Raw genomic sequence first — 24,242 nt, 5'->3', positions numbered from 1 at the left:
AATTTTAGGATCTGTGGACACAAAGCTCAAGAAAAATTTATCCTGGAATAGGTTAAGCTCTTCTCAATGACAGAAATCAAAAGCCATTGGAGACATTTGTTGAATGTGAGCACAGAATGGCTGCAGCTTGATGTGAGAGACCATAGTGATGGAAGGGAAACCATGCTGGCTTTTTTTTGGATTGTGTGTCCTGAGAGAACATGGTGGCGTTAGCAGAAACACCAAAACAGAAGCAATTTCTACTCATATGTCAGTTTATCTGCCAGACATTTTGCTGAGAGCATTGTGGTGTGATGGGTTGTGGGCTATCCGGGAAGCAGAGCCATCTCTCCAGAGTTGTGGTGCTTAGAGACCAATGTTCTGATAGAGGGTGAGGCCTGCATGGTGTGCTGATTCCAGTATGTATCCAATGACATCTGGTCCTGAATTCACGCTGTTGTGGAGAACAATCCTGGTGAGTTTATTTTGGGCCTAATGACTTGCCTCCAACCAACACAACATGGCAAAATTGAGGAGATGTCTCTTCTGATATTAGGGTACAAAAAGGCTTCATATTCTTGGCCCTTGTCTTTTGTAGCCATACTAATGGAGCCACAGCCATGCATGAGCTTCCCTGTGAGAGACCCATTAAGCAGAGAACTGAGGAAAGCATCTAGCCAACAGCAGACAAGGAACTCCAACCGTCCAAAATTGAGTGTGATTGGAAAGAGATCAACTCAGTCAAACTTTGAGGGGAATGGAGCCCTAGTTAATGCTTTGATTGCACTCATGTTGGGTACCCCACTTAATTTAAGAGAACATCAGTAGGTTGTTAGTATATGAATGAGAAAAATCAGAACTTGGACTGTCATTTAAATAAGCAAAAAAATCCCTTACTTGATTTGGGGTACTGAATACACAATGCAATATGCAGGTGACATAGATAGTACATCATACATAGCACACTATCCTAATAATGATAAAAATCCTTTGTTAAAGAAATGATCAAACCCTTTCTAACTTCCAAACTTTTCTTAAGTCTCACACATGGTCTAGAGATGAAGTTTGACTGCACATTTCAAGAAGGAACACAAGCTCAGAGATTCTGAGATTTCCACACACTGCACATGGAGGGAGTGACAGATTCAGGAGTAAAAATTGATCTCAATATTCTGACAGCAAAACTGGCTCTATGATATCCCCTGAGGAGCCTCAAACTGTGAGAGGGTGCAGGTCAGGCTGAGGGACCCCACAGCTGCATGATTGGGGCCAGGGAGAGACAGCTAGATGGCTCTAGGAGGTGACTGGCTCATCTAGCCAATCCAATTGGCCTGACTCAAGCAGCAAGCTAACCCACCGGTCAGAACATCTGCATCTTGATGGTCATGTGTCTCATAGTGATTGGTTGAACAGTCGAAAGAACAGTCACACACTTAGCATGTTAGGCTTTTATGATACAGGATAAGTAGTCTTGGTCTTAACCCTGGCAGTGGGACTTCCCCAATGCTAAACTCCTCAACTATAAATAGGAGGGATTATGATCAGAAAAACAAAATTAACAGTCATTTATGAAAAAGTGCTCAACATCACTATCCATCAGGGCAATGCAACTAAAAATCACAATAGTACATAATCTCACACCTATGAATGGCTATTATAGAAAAGAAATATGTAGTATCTAATCAACACAATGAACTGATGAACAAAATAGACCCAGAGACATAGAAGCATGAAACAGACTGATAAATCTCAGATGAAAGGTGGGAATGTAGGGGTGGGAGGGGAAAGAGTAACCAAATAATTTATATGCATAATCCATGGACACAGACAACTGTGTAGTGAAGGCCTGGAGAAGGAGAAAGGAGTTTAGGGGACATGAGGGTCAATAGGGAGAAAAGGATGACATTTGTATTACTTTTAACAATAAAGATAAATTAAGAAAAAAAAGTGATAAGTTGGTGTGGATGAGGAGAAAAGGGAGTCCTGGTACACTGTTGATGTGAATAAATATCCTATAGGCATTATAACAAATAATATGGAGGCTCCACAAAAATTTTTAAACTAGTACTAATTGAAAAAGAACTTCCAAATGACTTTTAAGGACAACACTCATGCTTAAGTAATCACTTATTGAAATGAAGGAGAGACCAAAAACCAAAGAATGGTAAAAGTTCTGTAGATAAACATCACATAAAAATATTTTCTTATTATGAATATTCAACTTTCAGTTACAATCTATATTATTACACAATCCTGTCTTTTAGGCAGTATTACAAGTACTCAAAACAAAGGTAATATCTACCTAGCACTGTATTTTAATAAAAGAATATTAAATAAAATATTTAGTTATTTCTTAATTTTTAAAATTAGAAATATTTTTTCATTAAAGGGGAATTGGTGTTTCTCTCTCTCTCTCTCTCTCTCTCTCTTTCTCTCTCTCTCTCTCTCTCTCTCTCTCTCTCTCTCTCTCTATATATATATATATATATATATATATATATACACATCATTCTTTCGCAGGGCTTTATGGTACTTTCCATACACATTATGCATTTTTCCAATCTATGTATTCAAGTAATTTCTGAGGATACAGTTCACTGGTTTTTTATTGTGGATTTTAGTGGAACCCTCTGGGGAGTTTTATAAACACTGATGACTCAGTCAGTTGGAGGTATTCATTAAGATGTGATTGTGAGTGGACCCAAGAGCTGGACCAAGAAAATCAGAGACTCTTCTTTGGAATGTTCCTTTCACTTGCCTATCCTTCTCAAGATGATGGCCCAAAGATATAGCCTTGAGATAGTTATGTTTTGTTGAGATCATCTAGATGTTAGACATCACTGAACCCAGTTAGTGCCTTATTGTATACAAAATTTTACGATTTGGTGGGAAGGTTTATCAATCTACTTGTCTTGTGGCCACCCAAGACGAGCCTTACTATAAATTCACTGGTTTAAGAAAACTACCTCCTCCCGATCTGTAGGGAATTTTTTGTGGACTCTCCCTGCTTTCCATGCAAGGGGGCTGATTCAATATTCCACTTGGAAGTTCCTTAGATTGAGAACCAATGGAGTCTCTTTGTCAACTATTAGCTGCCTGGGTATGCACTGGTTTATTTCTGGCCCTAGATTATGTACCTTTGGTGTCTGTGTCCAATCTTAATCCATTCCTACATCCCATTGTGGAAATCCCTGCTCTTCCTGTCCATGTTTCTGATCTTCTGTGCGTTTAGCTGTGTCATGGTGTCTAAGCTTTGACATTCTCTGGGTGGAGTGAAATAAAACAGGTCTTTCCGATGGGGCACTAAAAGACTTAGTAAATGAGTTACTTACTCTATTTTCCCTCCTTCCACCAGGTTAACAACTCTTTCTACCTTGGAGTTGCCTGTTGTTGCACAATATTGGGGACTGGGTGATAGCATGATGCAGGAACTATGAAGCTGGTCTTTGCTTCATTTTGTGTGGTTATTCTCAGGTGTTTTGTTCTACTGTGTTGCTGACATTCCATAAGTGGACCCTTGAGTCTTCCAGATCTGCTTTTGTTCATGGATCTAATTGTGGATTTTTTCCTGGTAACAGAGGCCTGTGTCTCCTACATCACCATCTTGGTTTTGCCACTTTTGATTTCCTATCAGTTAATGACAGACCGAGGACTGCATGAGTAGGATGGGGGATGTTGCAAAGTACCATCATTGGCATACTTAAGTTATCAATTGGAAAAAAAACAACAACGAAATAGGCGCAAAACACACTATATAAATTTTAGGATCTGTGGACACAAAGCTAAAGAAAAGTTCAACCTGGAATAGGTTAAAGTCTTCCTAATGACAGAAATCAGAAGCCATTGAAGACATTTGTTGAATCTGGGCACAGAATGGCTGCAGATTGATGTGAGGGACCCTGGTGATGGACGGAAAACCATGCTGGCCTTTTTTTTTTTTTTTTGACTGTGTGTCCTGAGAGAACATAGTGGGTTAGCAAAACAGAGGCAATTTCTACTCATGTGTCAGTTTATCTGACAAACATTTTGCTGAGAGCATCGTGGTGTGATGGATTGTGGACTATCTGGGAAGCAGAGCCATCTTTCCAGAGTTGTGGTGCTTAGAGACCAATGTTCTGATAGAGGGTGAGGCCTGCATGGTGTGCTGATTCCAGTATGTATCGAATGACATCTGGTCCTGTATTCAGGCTGTTGTGGAGAATGATCCTGGTGAGTTTATCTTGGGCCTAATGACTTGCCTCCAACCAACACAACATGGCAAAACTGATGAGATGTCTCTTCTGATATCAGGGTACAAAAAGGCTTTATATTTCTGGCCCTTGTCTCTTGTAACCTGTACTAATGGGAGCCACAGCCATGCATGAGCTTCCCTGTGCGAGGCCCATGAAGTAGAGGACTAAGCAAGGCCTCTGGCCAACAGCCCACAAGGAACTCCTTCCTTCCAAAAGTGATTGTGATTGGAAATAGATGAACACAGAAAATTTTGAGGGGACTACAGCCCTAGTTAATACTTTGATTACACTCTTGTTGGGTACCCTGCTTAATTTAAGAGAAAGTCAGTAGGTTTTTATTGTATCCAAAACATCAATGAATGAGAAAAATCAGAACTTGGACTTTCATTTAAATAAGCAAAAAAAAATCCCTTACTTGATTTGGGCTGCTGAACAAACAATACAATATACAGGTGACATAGTTTAGAATAGTACATCTGAAACCTATGTAATTGTATTAATCAATGTCATACCCAAAAAGTTCAAGTAAAAAGAAGTGAAAAAAGAGATCAGAAATGTATTGTGCTGCAAACAGCACATTGCACCCAGTCAACCCTCAATATGCAATACTTCTATGTATTGAGAAATAAAACCTAAAATAGAGAAAAAGACTCTTCCTTTTAAAGACAGAAGTCATAATGAAGAAAATGAAAATAATTATTGGTTCTTATTAAAGAAGGCCTAATTGTCCCTAATTTACAGTTTAAAACAATGATTTTGCAGATGTCAAAGTCAAAAGGTCATAAATTGAAAAATGTCTGTATTCTAAATTAATATTATTGAAATTGGAAGTCAGAAGCAAAGTGTACAGATGTGCTGTCTCCTGAGAAAAGGGAAGTGGCAGACCTTCCTACATACATTCACTATTCTCTGTTTTCTCTTTGTTAATTAATATTAGTCCTGAGAGGTCAATTAAACCTGGACCAACCTCACTAATTATGAGCTCTGTGCATTGAACCCTCAAGGTTATACATGCTGTCAGTCCCAGTTAAGAGTCATATGTGTGGCTTTTCCTCCCAGAATTGAGACCTGCTTCAGGAGGTCCATGGCTGAGTCTGTCTTCACACCAGTCCTGAGAACAGAGCCTCAGCCTTGTCATTACCAGGAAAGAGAGGGCAGTGGATCCAAAGTCCTAGGTCATGACTCAGCAGAAAGACAGCACAAACCAGTGAGTAGCAAGGGATATGGTGGATTGAGGGGAAATTATGGAGAAACTTGTTTCCTCATTAATAAGGCAGCAGGAAAGCTGAGATAGCCAGATGGGAGGGCATCAATAAGCAAAGTTTCAGCTCATAGGCCTATGAAGTTTATGTTATTCTTTCCATTGGGGATTTTAGAACTCTCATTCAGAATTCTGCACTTCTCCACTACATTCTTACCTTCCATAGTCATTGCCTATACCAGAGTGGGAACCAGCACTCATCATTCCCTAAGCATTCCAGTATGATCATGAATGCTGTGGTTATGATCATGACAGTGATGAGGATAGTAACCTAATATAAAAAACAAAAACAAAAAAAACCATGCCATTGAGGGTTTCCTTGTGCCAGATTCAGAGCTCTGTGTTATGTAGCTTCCATTTTCACCTGCATAATACCCTCATTATCAGGGTATACAAATATTGTTATTTTAGATTTGAGGAACAGAGCAAAATATTTCTATATAATTTCTGCCCAGATTCTTGGAGTCAGAGTTGGATAGTGAGACGCTATTCATAGAACACAGGGTGCAGAACAGTGATTTTCTGCACAATTTAGGTTCACATGGCTATTGAGCTCTTCAAATGTGTTGGTCAAAATGGAGATGTGCTATCATTAGATTATTAAAACACCGGATTTTGAAGACTTATAGGAAAAGGCTGTAAAATATCTCAATTGTATATATTGGTGAAACTATGTTTTTGGTATAATGGGTTAAACCAAATTCAGAAATTAAAATAAACCGGGAAAAACAAAAACAAAAAACACCAAACATTTGGACAACCTACTCGGTCTATCCTTTCTCTTTCCAGGTCACTCCAGGCAGCAAGCCTGTGGGGAAGCAGCTGAGTCTCATTTATTTCTGATAGCCCAGCACCCACACTGTGGTTGGCATGAAGTAGGACACTACCACAAACATAACATATACACACGTTGTGAAATACTGATTACACGTTGTTAGTGTACAATAACACAGCATTGTCCTTAAGCTGACACACACTGGCAGTTTTGCTGCCTGGGGTTCATCACTTCCAGGGATGGTGTGTGACTAAAGAAATGAATAAGATTCATCATTTTCCTCCAACCACCCTTCCCAGAATGACTAATTGAAACTGATGAGGGGGTTTTGAGAACTTCTGATTTGTAGCTAAGTTGGACCGAAGTCTGTTTTTATCTTATTTATTTTGCTCTTTAGATTTCGCATACAAGTGAAATCATATGGTATTTGTGTGTCTCTGTCTAACTCATTTCACTTAGTATAATACTTTCTAGGTCCATCTATTCTGTCACAAAAGGAGAGGTATCATTCTTTTTCAAACACAAAAACATGGACTCAGTTTTTTACATAGTTCTTATCATGTGCTTATAAATACTACAAGTCAAAGAAATTAATCATGCTGCATTTGGATAAAATAAAGTACACTTAACAGCTTATTAGTATCCTTGAACTAATAAGGACAATTATAAAGAGCATTTTGTTAGGAAAGGTAGATAGTTGTCATTCCTTTTTTTTCTTTCTTTCTTAGGAGGGTACTGATAAGTTGTGTGTGCTTAAGGATTTATAAATCTCTAAATAACCTTACTCCCCATAGTTATTCAGCCCATTCTTTCCAAAGTAATGCATGCAGTAATAGGCTCATAGAGAAAAATGCAATATGAAAGGAGTTCTAAGAAGAATGTTTGTCATAACCAGTAAATATTATTAAAGGAGCATGGTCCTTAAGTGTGAAAACTATGAATTTCTTAAATTCAAAATATTGACACACTAATCTGCTTGTATCCTTTATGCCAGCTCTGATGTATTTTCTCAAAGGTGTCTCTGCTTTGTGGAGCCCCAGAATCTAACAGGTGCATTGGAATTCCTTCTTCTGGGCTTCTCAGATGATCCAGAACTACAGTCTCTAACGTTCAGCCTGTTCCTGTTCATGTTCGTGCTCATTCTGCTGGGGAATCTGCTCATCATCCTGGCCATCGGCTCTGACTCCCATCTGCACACCCCCATGTACTTCTTCCTCTCCTACCTGTCCATGGCTGACATTGGTTTGTCTTCCACCACTCTCCCAAAGGTGATTTTTGACATTCAAACTCATAGCAGAGTCATCTCCTATGCTGGCTGCCTGATTCAGTTGTCTTCTTTACATTTTTTTGGATGTTTGGACAGTGCACTCCTATCTGTGATGGCCTATGATCGGTTTGTGGCTGTCTGTTATCCCCTGCACTACCTGGATATTATGAACCCCAGTGTCTGTAGCCTGATGCTTCTGTTGTCCTTTTTGGTCAGCCTTTTGGAATCCCAACTGCACTGCTTGATGATTTCACAGCTTTCCTTTTGCACAAGCATGGAAATTCCTCATTTCTTCTGTGACCCTCCTCAACTGCTCCAGCTTGCTTGCAATGATACCACTACTAATAAAATATCCCTCTATTTTATAGGAGTCATCTTTGCTGGTATTCCAATCTCAGGTATCTTTTTCTCTTACTATAAAATTGTCTTCTCCATTCTGAAAATCTCATCGACAGGTGGAAAGTATAAAGCCTTCTCCACCTGTGGTTCTCACCTGTCAGTTGTTTGTTTATTTTATGGAACAGGCCTTGGTGTGTACCTGAGTTCTGCTGTCTCACATTTTCCCAGGAAGGCTGCTGGGGCCTCTGTGGTGTACACCCCTATGCTGAACCCTTTCATCTACAGTCTCAGGAACAGAGACATCAAGATGGCCTTGCAGCGATTCCTCAACAAAATAGTCTAGTCTTTATACATGGGCCATTGGAGATATTTTTCTTATTCATTATTTATAATTAATTTTATCTGTGGATTAGAAATGACTGAGAACCAAACATAAGTAGTTTGCAATCATACCTTTTTGGTCAGACCATTTTTGCAGCTTATGCTTTTCCTTCCACATGATCTATCATGTCTAAAAATACTTCAGTTGGGCACATATTTGTGGTATTAAGGGAGTATTCTGGGATCCTATGTATGTCAAAATTACCATCCAATTGAATTCTATTACAAAATGGATTTTTTTATATTTGTTACCTATGAATCAGGCATCCTGTAGAAATTCACAATTCTTTTTCAATGTGCATGTTATATAGGATACTCAATCATTTCACTGTCTGTGCTATTTTTTGTATCCATACTATATTTCATAAAACTTAGGCTTTAATCAAATCTATTATTGCAGGTGTGTGAGAGAATGTGTGTTACTGACCCTCAATGTAGGAAGCATGTGATGAGCTTTAAAAATCTTCGTGCCTGAGTCCAATAATCATACATTAAGAATTAACTGAATTGCAGAGTGAAAAGAGCATAATATTTTAACAGTAATCCAGGGTTTAATATGTATTTATACACATCCAAGAACTACTGAATTTTGTCTTACCTTTTATTAAAGATAGAACTTGTATGTCTTTGATTATTTATTGTTCATGATCGGATACTAAAGATCTTCAAGTGATCAGAGCTCCAAAGGAGCAGATAGGAAAGGGCTTGCCTTGGTAACAGTGAGATTTCCTTCTCTCACGCTCTCAGAAATGGCTTTTTACATATCTTTTCCCTCCACACTCCACAGCTGTCTCTCTGTATTGGATATTAAGCTATAGTTTTTCTGCACAAACTTACCCTTCTAAACTTTCAGTTGTTTTGTTGTGTTTCAGCCTCTGATTTCCCACCTGTCTTCTCTTTAGATTAATCCAGTAATTGTCAATAAGAGTAAAGGTGCTTCCAACCATTTCCCTTGCCCCTTATCCTATGTGGTTGTCACTATATCTTGCAGTTATAACATTATATTACCATATTTTTTTCATTTATGCCTTACATCTTTCAAAACTATTTAACCATACCTATATTAAAGTATCTCCATTAAAAATGACTAGTGTGCCTACAATTTCCTCGAATGAACCCTCACTGATAACTCATAATATGGGGAGGAAAGCAATGGTCTGATATATAACTGAAGAATTAAAGTGAGCCCAGGAATACAAGGTGATTTTAATGTTATGTCTGGGTCAGGGGCATACAATTGAGGTTTAAAATCATGGTATGTTATTTCCACTGTTTGTGTAATTCTAATTGTGCCTGAAGTATTTTAAACCTCCCAAGTTATTATGAATGAACTTAATTCTATTTTCATTTTCATTACTCAGGGATAGCAAAGGACCATGTCCTCAACAAAGGGAATATTTTTCCTTTCACTGGTAACTGCCTCAATTAGTATTCCACTTTATAACCATCATTTGTTCTCTTTTTTCATAGTGAATTTATCCTTGACCTACTATTGTCTTATGCTATACTTTAGGCCAAGTACACAAAATTCATGCTCTTGTAGGGTCCACAGCACCTGGCTGCTGCTGTCTGGGACCTCCCTCCCTACCCCTGTGCAGAGGCACCACCTGGTTGAATTCTTGGTGTGTGTGTGTGGGGGGGGAATTTGAATACTATGTTCATATTATATAGGATACTGAGGTATCCTTATACATATCAATTTTTCCTTAACAGATTCTAAACATATTTGCAGAGGTAGAAGTCTGAGCTTTCTGAGTAACTCTCCAATAACTCATTTAATTTAACCAATTTAACAACTACACTATATATCCTACCAGCCCCACTACAGTGAATTGAGTATCTAATTGGCTCAGTGTACTATTACACTTTTCTTCCTGCCATAGTATTCTAAAATTGCCAACACTCACATCTCCTTCTTCACTTTCCTATACTCCTGCCATTTAGTAATTTGGGATCCCCAAAGTTTTCCCCTGTTGTCTAGGAACACACACATAAGTAGCATACTTGCCTCAATTGAGACAGGAGGCGCTTCACCCTTTCTGCCATAAAATGGCATTACATTTTTGGAATTGTATTTTATTAGTAAGCACACTATCCTAATAATGATAGAAATCCTTTGTTAAAGAAATGATCAAACCCTCTCTGACTTCCAAACTTTTCTTAGGTCTCACACATGGTCTAGAGATGAAGTTTGGACATTTCAAGAAGGAACACAAGCTCAGATATTCTGAGATTTCCACACACTGCACATGGAGGGAGTGACAGATTCAGGAGTAAAAATTGATCTCAATATTCTGACAGCAAAACTGGCTCTATGATATCCCCTGAGGAGCCTCAAACTGTGAGAGGGTGCAGGTCAGGCTGAGGGACCCCATAGCTGCATGATTGGGGCCAGGGAGAGACAGCTAGATGGCTCTAGGAGGTGACTGGCTCATCTAGCCAATCCAATTGGCCGGACTCAAGCAGCAAGCTAACCCTCCAGTCAGAACATCTGCATCTTGATGGTCATGTGTATCATAGTGATTGGTTGAACAGTCAAAAGAACAGTCACACACTTAGCATGTTTGGCTTTTATGATACAGGATAAGTAGTCTTGGTCTTAAACCTGGCAGTGGGATTTCCCCAATGCTAAACTCCTCAACTATAAATAGGAGGGATTATGATCAGAAAAACAAAACTAACAGTCATATATGAAAAAGTGCTCAACATCACTATCCATAAGGGCAATGCAACTAAAAATCACAATAGTACATAATCTCACACCTATAAATGGCTATTATAGAAAAGAAATATGTAGTATCTAATCAACACAATGAACTGATGAACAAAATAGACCCAGAGACATAGAAGCATGAAACAGACTGATAAATCTCAGATGGAAGGTGGGGGTGGCAGGGTGGGAGGGGAAAGAGTAACCAAATAATTTATATGCATAATCCATGGACACAGACAACTGTGTAGTGAAGGCCTGGAGAAGGAGAAAGGAGTTTAGGGGAAATGAGGGTCAATGGGGAGAAAAGGATGACATTTGTATTACTTTTAACAATAAAGATAAATTAAGGGGGGAAAGTGATAAGTTGGTGAGGATGTGGAGAATAGGGAATCCTGGTACACTGTTGATGTGAATAAATATCCTACAGGCATTATAACAAACAATATGGAGGCTCCACAAAAATTTTTAAACTAGTACTAATTGAAAAAGAACTTCCAAATGACTTTTAAGGACAACACTCATGCTTAAGTAATCACTTATTTCAATGAAGGAGAGACGAAAAACCAAAGAATGGTAACAGTTCTGTAGATAAACATCACATAAAAATATTTTCTTATTATGAATATTCAACTTTCAGTTACAATCTATATTACACAATCCTGTCTTTTAGGCAGTATTACAAGTACTCAAAACAAAGGTACTATCTACCTAGCACTGTATTTTAATAAAAGAAGCTATATTTAGTTACTTCTTAATTTTTAAAATTAGAATTATTTTTTCATTAAAGGGGAATTGGTGTTTCTCTCTCTCTCTTTCTCTCTTTCTCTCTCTCTCTCTCTCTCTCTCTCTCTCTCTCTCTCTCTCTCTCTCTCTCCATATATATATATATATATATATATATATATATATATATATATATATACATCTTTCTTTCCCAGGGCTTTATGGTACTTTCCATACACATTATGCATTTTTCCAATCTATGTATTTAAGTAATTTCTGAGGATACAGTTCACTGGTTTTTTATTGTGGATTTTAGTGGAACCCTCTGGGGAGTTTTATAAACTCTGATGACTCAGTCAGTTGGAGGTATTCATTAAGATGTGATTGTGAGTGGACCCAAGAGCTGGACCAAGGGAATCAGAGACTCTTCTTTGGAATGTTCCTTTCACTTGCCTATCCTTCTCAAGATGATGGCCCAACGATATAGCCTTGAGATAGTTATGTTTTTTTGAGATCATCTAGATGTTAGACATCACTGAACCCAGTTAGTGCCTTGTTGTATACAAAATTTTACGATTTGGTGGGAAGGTTTATCAATCTACTTGTCTTGTGGCCACCCAAGACGAGCCTTACTATAAATTCACTGGTTTAAGAAAACTACCTCCTCCCGATCTGTAGGGAATTTTTTGTGGACTCTCCCTGCTTTCCATGCAAGGGGGTTGATTCATTATTTCACTTGGAAGTTCCTTAGATTGAGAACCAATGGAGTCTCTTTGTCAACTATTAGCTGCCTGTGTGTGCAGTGGTTTATTTCTGGCCCTAGATTATGTACCTTTGGTGTCTGTGTCCAATCTTAATCCAATCCTACATCCCACTGTGGCAATCCCTGCTCTTCCTGTCCATGTTTCTGATCTTCTTCTGTGTGTTTAGCTGTGTCATGGTGTCTAAGCTTTGCCATTCTCTGGGTGGAGTGAAATAAAACAGGTCTTTTCGATGGGGCACTATAAGACTTAGTAAACGAGTTACTCACTCTATTTTCCCTCCTTCCACCAGGTTAACAACTCTTTCTACCTTGGAGTTGCCTGTTGTTGCACAATATTGGGGACTTGGTGATAGCATGATGCAGGAACTATGAAGCTGGTCTTTGCTTCATTTTGTGTAGTTATTCTCAGGTGTTTTGTTCTACTGTGTTGCTGACATTCCATAAGTGGACTCTTGAGCTCTCCCAGATCTGCTTTTTTTCATGGATCTGATTGTTGACCTTCGTGGGACAATAGAGCCTGGTGTCTCCTACATTGCCTACTTGGTATTGCCACATTTTCTTCCTATCAGTGAATGACATAACATCTCTAAATTCCTCACCCAGAGTTCTCTGAGGCAGGAGGACTGCATGTGTAGGATGTGGGATGATGCAAAGTACCATCATTGGCACACTTAAGTTATCAATTGGAAAACAACAACAAGAACAAAATAGGCTCAAACAGACTATATAAATTTTAGGATCTGTGGACACAAAGTTCAAAAAAAAATTCATCCTGGAATAGGTTAAGCTCTTTTCAATGACAGAAATCAGAAGCCATTGGAGACATTTGTTGAATGTGGGCACAGAATGGCTACAGTTTGATGTGAGGGTTCCTGCTGATGTAATGGAAACCATGCTGGCTTTTTTTTTTAATATATTTTATTGATTTTTTACAGAGAGGAAGAGAGAGGGATAAAGAGTTAGAAACATCGATGAGAGAGAATCATCGATCAGCTGCCTCTTGCATACCCCCTACTGGGAATGTGCCCGCAACTAAGGTACATCCCCTTGACTGGAATCGAACCCAGGACCTTTCAGTCCATATGCCGACGCTCTGTCCACTGAGCCAAACCAGTTTCGGCCATGCTGGCTTTTTTGGACTGTGTGTACTGAGAAAACATGGTGGTGTTTGTAGAAACACCTAAGAGATGCAATTTCTACTCATGAGTCAGTTTATCTCCAGGACATATTACTGATAGCATTGTGGTGTGATGGGTTGTGGGCTATCCGGGAAGCAGAGCCATCTCTCCAGTGTTGTTGTGCTTAAAGACCGATGTCATGATAAAGGGTGAGGCCTGCATGGTGGGCAGATTCCAATATGCTCCCAAAGACATCTCCTCCTGTATTCAGGCTGTTGTGGAGACTGATCCTGGTGATTTGTCTTGGGCCTACTGACTTGCTTCCAATCAACACAACATGACAAAACTGATGAGATATCTCTTATAATATTAGGGTACAAAAAGCTTCATATTCCTGGTGCTCGTCTCTTGTAACCTGTTCTAGTGGGACATACAGCCTTGCATGAGCTTTCTGTGAGAGGCCCATGAAGTACAGGACTAAGCAAGGCCTCTGGCCAACAGCCCACAGGAACTTCCTCCTTCCAAAGGTGAGTGACTTGGAATAGGTCAACCACAGTCAAACTTTGAGGGGACTGCAGCCATAGTTAATACTTTGATTGTACTCATGTTGGGTACCCTGCTTAATTTAAGAGAAAGTCAGTAGGGTATTAGTGCATTCAAAACATCAATGAATAAGAAATATGAGAACTTGGACTGTCATTTAAATAAGAAAAAAAAAAAAAACCCGTTACTTGACTTCAGGGTGCTGAACACACATTACAATATACAGGTGATATATTATAGAATATATATATAATAGTACTATAACCTATTTAATTGTGTTAATCAATGTCATCCCCAATAATTTAAAGGGGGGAAAAAAGAAAAAATAAGTGAAAAAAAGAAATCAGAAATGTATTTTGCTTCAAAAGCACCTTGCTCACAGTGAACCCTCAACATACAATACCTACCTCTATTAAAAGTAAAACCTAAGAAAGAGAAAAAGACTTTTCCTTTTAAAGACAGAAGTGTTATGGAAGAAAATAGAAATAGTTATAGGTTTTTGTTAGAGAAGGCCTAATTGTCCCTAATTTACATGATTAATACAATGATTTTGCAGATGTCTCACTCAAAAAGTCATAAATTGAAAAGTGTCTGCATCTATGTTAAGATTTTTGAATCTGGAAGTCAGAAGCAAAGTGTACAGGTGCACATTCTCCTGAGAGAAGAGGAAAGCCCCAGACCCTCCTAAGTACATTCACTATTCTCTATTTTTCTTTGTTAATATTAGGAAGTCCTCAGAGTTTAGTTAAACATGGACCAACTGCACTAATTATGAGCTCTGTGCATGGAACCCTCAAGGCCTCACAGGCTGCCAGTCTTAAATAAGAGTCATATGTGTGGCTCTTCCTCCCAGAATTGAGACCTAATTCAGAAGGTCCATGGCTGAGTCTGTCTTCATGCCAGTCCTGAGAACAGAGCCTCAGCCTTCTCATTACAGGCAGGAGAGGGCAGTGGATCCAAAGTCCTAGGTCATGACTCAGCAGAGAGACAGCACAAACCAGTGAGTAGCAAGGGATATGGTGGATGGAGGGGAAATTATGAAGAAACTTGTTTCCTCATTAATAAGGCAGTAGGATAGCTAAGATAGCCAGAAGGGAGGGCATCAATAAGAAAAGTTACAGCTCAGAGGCCTAAGAAGTTTATGTTATTCTTTCCATTGGGGATTTTAGAACTCTCATTCAGAATTCTGCACTTCTCCATGACATTTCTACCTTTCACAGTCATTGCCCATCCCAGTGGGGGAAGCAGATTCTTCATTCCCTAAGCATTTTAGTATGATCATGAATGCTGTGGTTATGATCATGACAGTATTGAGGATAGTAAACTAATATTTAAAAATAAAAAAAGCCATTGAGTGTTTCCTTGTGCCAGATTAAGAGCTCTGGGTTATGTAATTTACATTGTCACCTGCATAATACCCTCAAGATCAGGATATAAAACTATTGTTATTTTCCAGATTTGAGGAAAGGAACAAAATACTCCTATTTAATTTGTACCCAGGTTCTTTGGCAAAAAAAGGTGGAGTCAGATTACGATAATGAGACACTATTCATAGGCCACAGGGTGCAGAAGAGTGTCTTTCTGCACAATTTAGGTTCACATGGCTATTGAGCTCTTTAAATGTGGCTAGCCCAAATGGAGATGTGCTATCTTTAGACTAGTAAAATACCGGATTCTGAAGACATAAAAGATTACAAAATATTTCAATTGTGTATATTGGTAAAACTATGTGTTTCTTATAATGGGTTAAATCAAATGTAGAAATTAAAATAAACAAAAAACAAAAACAAAAACATTTGGCCAACCTACTCAGTCTATCATTTCTCTTTCCAGGTCACTCCAGGCAGCATGCCTGTGGGGAAGCAGCTTGTCTCATTTATTTCTGATTACACAGCACCCACACTGTGGTTGGCACAGAGTAGGAAACTAACACAAAACATTTACCCATGCTGCAAAATACTAATTACATGTTGTTAGTGTACAATAACACAGCATCGTCCATAAGCTGACACACACTGGCAGTTTTGCTGCCTGGGTTTCATCACTTCCAGGGATGGTGTGTAACTAAAGAAATGAATGAGATTCATCATTTTCCTCCAAGCACCCTTCCCAGAATGATTAATTGAAACTGATGAGGGGGCTTTAAGAACTTTTGATTTGTAGCTAAGTTGAACTGAGGTCTGTTTTTATCTTATTTATTTTGCCCTTTAGATTCTGCATACAAGTGAAATCACATGTTATTTTTGTGTTTCTGTCTGACTTATTTCACTTAGTATAATACCCTCTAGGTCTATCTATTCTGTCACAAAAACTGAGATATCATTCTTTTTTACATACAAAAAAATGGACTCAGACAGTTTATTACATAGTTCTTATCATGTGCTTATAAATACTACAAGTCAAAGAGATTTATCATGCTGTATTTGGATAAAATAAAGTACATTTAACAGCTTATCAGTGTCCTTGAACTAATAAGAAAAATAATAAATAGCATTTTGTTAGGAAAGATGGATAGTTCTCATTGCTCCCCCCCCCCTTAGGACCTTATTGATAAGCCTGTCTGTGCTTATGGATTTGAAAATCTCTAAATAACCTTACTCCCCTTGTTTATTGAGCCCATTCTTTTTTTAAAAAAAAAATATATATTTTATTGATTTTTTACAGAGAGGAAGGGAGAGAGATAGTTAGAAACATCGATGAGAGAGAGTCATCGATCAGTTGCCTCCTGCAGACCCCCTACTGGGGATATGCCTGCAACCAAGGTACATGCCCTTGACCAGAATCAAACCCGGGACCCTTCAGTCCCCAAGCCGACGCTCTATCCACTGAGCCAAACCGGTTTCGGCTATTGAGCCCATTCTTTACAAAGTAATGGATGCAGCAATAGGCTCATGGAGAAAAATGCAATATGAAAAGAGTTCTAAGAAGAATGTTTGTCATAACCAAGAAAATATTACTAAAGGGGCATGGTGCTTAAGTGTAAAAACTATGAATTGCTTAAATTCAAAATATTAACACACTAATCTGCTTGTATCCTTTATACCAGCTCTAATGTATTTTCTCAAAGCTGTCTCTGCTTTGTGGAGCCCCAGAATCTAACAGGTGCATTGGAATTCATCCTTCTCGGCTTCTCAGATGATCCAGAACTACAGTCTCTAACGTTCAGCCTGTTCCTGTCCATGTACGTGGTCACTCTGCTGGGGAATCTGCTCATCATCCTGGCCATCCGCTCTGACCCCCATCTGCACACCCCCATGTATTTCTTCCTCTCCAATCTGTCCATGTCTGACATTGGCTATTCTTCTACCTCTGTCCCAAAGGTGATTTTGGACATTCAAACTCATAGCAGAGTCATCTCCTATGCTGGCTGCCTCACTCAGCTGTCTTCTTTTCAGTTTTTTGGATGTTTGGACAGTGCACTCCTATCTGTGATGGCCTATGATCGGTTTGTTGCTATCTGTTATCCCCTGCACTACCTGGATATCATGAACCCCCGTGTCTGTAGCCTGCTACTTCTGGTGTCCTTTTTGATCAGCCTTTTGGAATCCCAACTACATTGCTTGATGATTTCACAGCTTTCCTTTTGCACAAACATGGAAATTCCTCATTTCTTCTGTGACCCTCCTCAACTCCTCAAGCTTGCTTGCAATGATAACTCTACTAATAAAATATTCCTCTATTTTATAGGAGCCATCTTTGCTGGTATTCCAGTCTCAGGTATCTTTTTCTCTTACTATAAAATTGTTTCCTCCATTCTGAGAATGTCATCGTCAGGTGGAAAGTGGAAAGCCTTCTCCACCTGTGGTTCTCACCTGTCAGTTGTTTGTTTATTTTATGGAACAGGCCTTGGTGTGTACATCAGTTCTGATGTCTCACATTTTCCCAGGAAGGCTGCTGGGGCCTCTGTGATGTATGCTGTGGTCACCCCTATGCTGAACCCTTTCATCTACAGTCTGAGGAACAGGGACATCAAGAATGCCTTGCAGCGATTCCTCAACAAAATAGTCTAGTCTTAATACATGGGCCATTGGAGATATTTTTCTTATTCATTTATTTATAATTAATTTTATCTGTGGAGTGGAAATGACTCAAAACCAAACATTGTTATTTTGCAATCAGACCTTTTTGGTCAGACCATTTTTGCAGCTTTGGTTTTCCTTCCACTTGTTCTATCATGTATAAAAATAGTTTAGTTGGGTACATCCTCGGTAGTATTAAGGGAGTATTCTTGAATATTCTGTATGTCTAAATCACCACCCAATTGAATTCTATTACAACAAGGATTTTTCTGTATTTGTTACCTATGACTCACGCATCCTGTAGAAATTCACAACTCTTTTTTTAATGTGCATGTTATATATGATTCTCAATCATTTCACTGACAATGCTATTTTTTTGTATCCATACTATATTTCATAAAACTTAGGCTTTAATCAAATCTATTATTGCATTTGTGTGAGAGAATGTGTGTCACTGATCTTCGATCTAGGAAGCATCTGATGACTTAAAAAATCTTCATGCCTAAGTCCAATAATCATACATTAAGAATTAATTTAATTAGAGAGTGAAAAGAGTATAATATTCTAACAGTAATCCAGGTGACTTTAATGTGTATTTAGACACATCCTAGAACCACTGAATTTTGTCTGACATTTTATTAAAAAAGGACTTGTATGTCTTGGGTTCTTTACTATTCATGATCAGATACTGAAGACCTTAAAGTGATCAGAGTTCCAAGGAGCAGATAGGAAAGGGCTTGCCTTCATAACAGTCAGTGAGATTTCCTTCACTCACACTCTGGGTAATGTCTTTTTACATATCTTTTCTCTCCACACTCCACAGCTCTCTCTCTGCATTTGATAGTAAGCTATATTTTTTTACACCAAACTTACCCTTCTACACTTTCAGTTGTTAAGTTGTGTTGCAGCCTCTGATTTCCCACCTGTCTTCTCCTTAGATTCTTCCAGTAATTGTCAATAAGTGTGAAGGTGCTTCCAACCATTTCCCTTGCCCCTTATCCTATGTTGTTGTCACTGCATCTTGCAGTTATGACACTATATTGCCATAGTGTTTTTCATTTATGACTTACATCTTTCAAAAACTATTTAATCATACCTATATTCAACTATCTCCATTAAAAATGACGAGTGTGTCTACTCTCTCCTTACTGAACCCTCACCGATAACTCATAATATGGAGATTTAGCTATGGTATGATATACAATTGGAAGAATTTAAAATGAGCTCAGGAACAAAAGGCAATGTAATGTTATGTCTGGGTCAGGGGCATACAATTGAGGTTTAAATATTGGTATGATATTTCCAATGGTTATGTGATTCTGATTGTCCCTGTAGTTTTTTAAGCCTCCCAAGTTATGAATGAAATTAACTCTATTTTCATTTTCAATACTCAGGGATAGCAAAGGACATTTTCCCTTTCACTGGTAACTAGGTCCTTAGGATTCCACTTTGTCACCATCATTTGGTCTCTGTAATCATGGACAATCTGTCCTTGATCTCCTATTGTCTTATTCTATACTGGAGGCCAAGTGTGCAAAGTACATGCACTGGTTGGATTCCCAGTAGCTGCCTGCTGCTGGCCAGGACTTCCCTCCCTTCCCCTGGGCAGCCCCATATCTGGTTGTAATCCCAGTGGAGGGGGTTATTTGAATCCTATGCTTTTATTAAATGGGATACTTAGGTGTCTTTGTTCATATCAATTTTTCCTTAACGGATACTATACATATTTTCAGAGGTAGAAGTCTGAGCTTTCTGAGAAACTATCCAATAACTCTAATTTAACTAGTACAATATATAGCCTACCACCCTCACTCCAGTGACTTGAGTATCTAATTGGCTCAGTGTACTATTACACTTTTCCTCCTACCATAGCATTCTACAATGTGCCAACACTCACATCTTCTTCTTTACTTTCCTATACTCCTGCCCTTTGGTCATTTGGGATCCCCAAAGTTTTGCTCTGCCATTTAGGAACACACACAAAAGTAGAATACTTGCCTTTATTGAGACAGGAGGCACTTCACCCTTTCTGCTATAAAGTAGCATTACATTTTTTGGAATTGTATTTTATTAGTAAGCACACTATCCTAATAATGATTGAAATCTTTTGTTAAAGATGATCCAAACTTCCTTGACCTCCAAACTTTTCTTAGGTCCCACACATGGTCTAGAGATGAAAGTTTGACTGGCCATTTCCAAGAAGTAACACAAGCTAAGAGATTCTGAGATTTCCACACACTACACATGGAGAGAGTGAAAGATTCAGGACTTAAAATCAATCTCCTTATTCCGGCAGCAGGGCACTGTCACCTCCAGGTTAACTAAGAAGTGGTACTTTCAAACCTACTTGGTCTCCAATGGAAAGGGAGGGAGAATAACTGATTCAGCCCCTTTTGGTTCAGTGTGTTCACCTGTGAATTAGGTAATGTGACAGTGATTTACAGGTGCCATAATGTCACAAACATTGTTGATTTTATGGTTTTCTATAAATAATCCTGCATTGTACAGTCAAATTTGAAATTTAAAATGGAAAATAAATTGCTATGAAAATGAAAATTTCTTGTGGGGTTTTCATTAAATGGTGATTAAAAAACAGACTTCAAGAATACTTACAAATTCATATGCTGCTAGTAAAAGAATATAGTTAATAGAAAATGAATTTTGTATTGGAACAAGAATCATTGTTGATTAGGTGTTAGTTAAATTGCTCATAAACCAAATTGTTGGGGAGCACAAGAGATTTGGTTGAAAAGTTGTAAGGAGGACCTTCTGATAAAAGGGAAGTGTGTGGAAGGCTGCCTGCTCTGTTTATTGGCATTCCAACCTGAAGGAGATTTAGGGGAGAGTGGAAGACAGGGCCTCTAATTATTTCTTGATCTTTCCAGCAAGTCTGTGTGCGTTCAAACCCCTTTGTGTTTACTGGAATCCTTAATCTGAATCCCTGGGTGTTCTTGCCTAGAGGACAATGTAAACACATATGTCTTCCCAAGATTACTCACCCTAATGCTTGTATCTAAAGATAAAAATTCCAGTAAAATCCAAATGATGCAAGCAATAGAGGCTCTTCTGGCCACTAGAGCCAAGGAGCCCCTTAGTCCTCTCTTTCAAAGTCAAACTGAGTCAGAGTAATCTGTTCATCTGTTGTAGAGGGGCTACTAATTAGCCCAGAACCAATTATTAGAAATTGAAATATTAATCACCACTAACTTATCAATACAAATTCTCACTTGTGTGAAATCAAGAGAGGTGCAAGAATTTTCATAGAATTGTCATATGGAGAAACTGATATAAATAATAATATTATAGAGATATAAAATATATAATGTAAAATAAATATTTAATATAAAATATATTAAGTTATAAATATACATTAAATATATATTTCCTATTCGTTAAATTTATATTAAAATGTATAGAGATAAATTCATAAACCAAATTAAATGAAGTCTCCCTTCACATCATAATGTGCATCAGTAAAATGTTTTAGGCCAATGTATGTGCTGCATAAAGAGACTTAAACACAATGTTGTGGTAAGGAAGTATGTTTCAGTGATAACATGTATAGTGTACTGGTTAGGCAAGGTTTGACCTCCAAACTTCCCTTAGGTCCCACTCATGTGACAATGTCACAGGTTGCCTTTGAGCAATGAGTATATATAGAAATGGGATTGAATTGACACACCAATAAAAATCAAAACTTAATGGTAATGTTTCAAATCTCTCTGCAACATGAAATCGGAAGGAAATATTGTCAAACGTTTATATTTTTAATGTGGGTGATGGGTATCAATGGCAGTAATAATAGGTAATATCAAAGGAGTATTACCTAAGTGTTGGGCAGTATTCCAAGGCAGTGTTTCTCAATCTCGAATAAACATGAGGACAACTCAGAATCTCACATGTATAACCGCTATATAAATTGGTTCTAGGCTGAAGCCACAGTCTCTATATATTTTTAAATAAACACAGAAAAATATATCAATCAACTGGAAATAAGAATCACTGGTTTAAGCCACTTAAGTGGTTTTTTTAAACTTTCTTAAAATAACCGTTAAAGGTAGCTTCTATTATTATCTCAATTTTACATCTGAGGAGACTGCCCAGATACATGTACATTGTTCTATTTTGCATTTTTCATCAATTGAATCATAGTGTGATCTGCCAAAATATCAAATTTCATGGTAGCTTAAGAGAATTTCAATCACTTTGTCAGAAAGAATTGATATGAAAATCTATTATCTAGGCACTAGAGGCCTTGTGCACAGAATTTTTGCACCAGTGGAGTCCCTTGAACTGGCCTGTGGGATCTGGCCAAAACCGGCTCTCTGACATTCCCTGAGGGGTCCCAGACTGTGAGATGGTGCAGGTCAGGCACAGGGACTCCACCAGTGTATGACTGGGATGTGACTGGCTCATCTCTCCCTGTCCCAATTGGCAGACCCCAGCAGCAAGCTAATCTACAAGTCAGAGCTGCTCCCTGGTGTTTGTGTGTATCATAGTGACTGGTTGAATGGTCAAAAGAACAGTCACTCACTTATCATGTTAGGCCTTTATGATACAGGATAAGAAGTCTTGGTCTTAAACCTGGCAGTGGGACTTCCCCAATGCTAAACTCCTCAACTATAAATAGGAGGGATTATGATCAGAAAAACAAAACTAACAGTCATATGTGAAAAAGTGCTCAACATCACTATCCATCAGGGAAATGCAACTAAAAATCACAATAGTACATAATCTCATACCTATCAGAATGACTATTATAAATATCAAAATATGTAATATCTAATCAACTCAATAAACTAATGAACAAAATAGATCCAGAGACATAGAAGCATGAAACAGATGGATAAATCTCAGATGGAAGATGGGATAGGTGGGGAGAGATTAAAGAAATTATTTATGTGTATAAACCATGGACACAGACAACTGTGTAGTGAAGGCCTGGGGAAGGGGAAAGGGATCTAGGGGAAATGAGGATCAATGTGGACAAAAGGATGATATTTGTAATACTTTTAACAATAAAGATAAGTAAATAAAAAAGTGACAAGTTGGTGAAGATGTGGAAAAAAGGGAACCCTGGTACACTGTTGGTGTGAATAAATATTCTACAGGCATTATAACTAATAATATGGAGGCTCCTCAAAAATTTTTAAACTAGTACTAATTGAAAAAAAACTTCCAAATGGCTTTTAAGGACAACTCTCATGCTTGATTAATTATTTATTTCTATGAAGGAGGGACTGAAAACCAAAGAATGGTAAAAGTCCTGAAGATAACAATCATATAAAAATATTTTCTGATTATGAATATTCAACTTTCATTTAAAATCCAGATTACATAATCCTGTTTTTTTAAGCAGGGTTGAAAGTACTCTAAATAAAGGAACTATTTACCTAGCATTGTATTTTAATAAAAGAAAGTATATTTAGCTACTTCTTAATTTCTTAAAATTAGAAAGATTTTTTTTCCTTAAAGGGAAATGGGTGTTTCTCATTATATATATATATATATATATATATATATATATATATATATATATATATATATATATATATAATTAATATATAAAAGAAGTAGCTGCCAAAGCCGGTTTTGCTCAGTGGATAGAGCGTCGGTCTGTGGACTGAAGGGTCCCAGGTTCGATTCCGGTCAAGGGCATGTACCTGGGTTGCGGGCACATCCCCAGTAGGGGGTGTGCAGGAGGCAGCTGGTCGATGTTTCTCTCTCATCGACGTTTCTAGCTCTCTATCTCTCTCCCTTCCTCTCTGTAAAAAATCAATAAAATATATTTAAAAAAAATTAAAAAAATAAATAAATAAAAGAAGTAGCTGTGTTTTCTGTGATTATGGCTTTGTTATCTCAAATGTTCCTGCTCCTTTAATACTTTTCAATTGAGTTTCTGGACAGTAAAATGTATGTAGAAAGAGGTGCATAACATAGAAACCAATAATGACAGACAATAGTGTGGGGGCAGGGTAGGCTGGAAGGATAGAAATATTGGTAACGGTACTGGGGTATATGACCTCAGGGGTGAATAGCTTCAATACAGAATATGCATAGTATTCTGGGTGCTCATTTACTTATTTTTCTTTCTCAATCCTCTTCTAAAGGTGTCATGGCTACATAGAA

The 24,242-nt window shown here is 38.0% G+C and overlaps 2 protein-coding genes across 2 annotated transcripts; both read left to right on the top strand.

Annotated features, from left to right (window-relative positions):
• Positions 1–5,389: 5,389 nt before the first annotated feature.
• On the top strand, positions 5,390–8,196 carry LOC311623349 (olfactory receptor 7E178-like; the record flags this gene model as incomplete). The annotated part of the gene is made up of 2 exons (XM_084885351.1): positions 5,390–5,418; positions 7,263–8,196. 2 exons carry the CDS (start codon positions 5,390–5,392, stop codon positions 8,194–8,196), a joined length of 963 nt encoding a protein of 320 aa, XP_084741477.1.
• An 8,987-nt stretch (positions 8,197–17,183) lies between these two features.
• On the top strand, positions 17,184–18,104 carry LOC311623559 (olfactory receptor 7E178-like; the record flags this gene model as incomplete). The annotated part of the gene is made up of 1 exon (XM_084885757.1): positions 17,184–18,104. Exon 1 carries the CDS (start codon positions 17,274–17,276, stop codon positions 18,102–18,104), a length of 831 nt encoding a protein of 276 aa, XP_084741883.1. The 5' UTR covers positions 17,184–17,273.
• Positions 18,105–24,242: the final 6,138 nt, after the last annotated feature.

Source organism: Pipistrellus hanaki, assembly GCF_964339955.1.
Source record: "Pipistrellus hanaki genome assembly, chromosome: 5".
NCBI lineage: Eukaryota > Metazoa > Chordata > Mammalia > Chiroptera > Vespertilionidae > Pipistrellus > Pipistrellus hanaki.
This window is presented reverse-complemented; position numbering and strand designations above follow the sequence as displayed.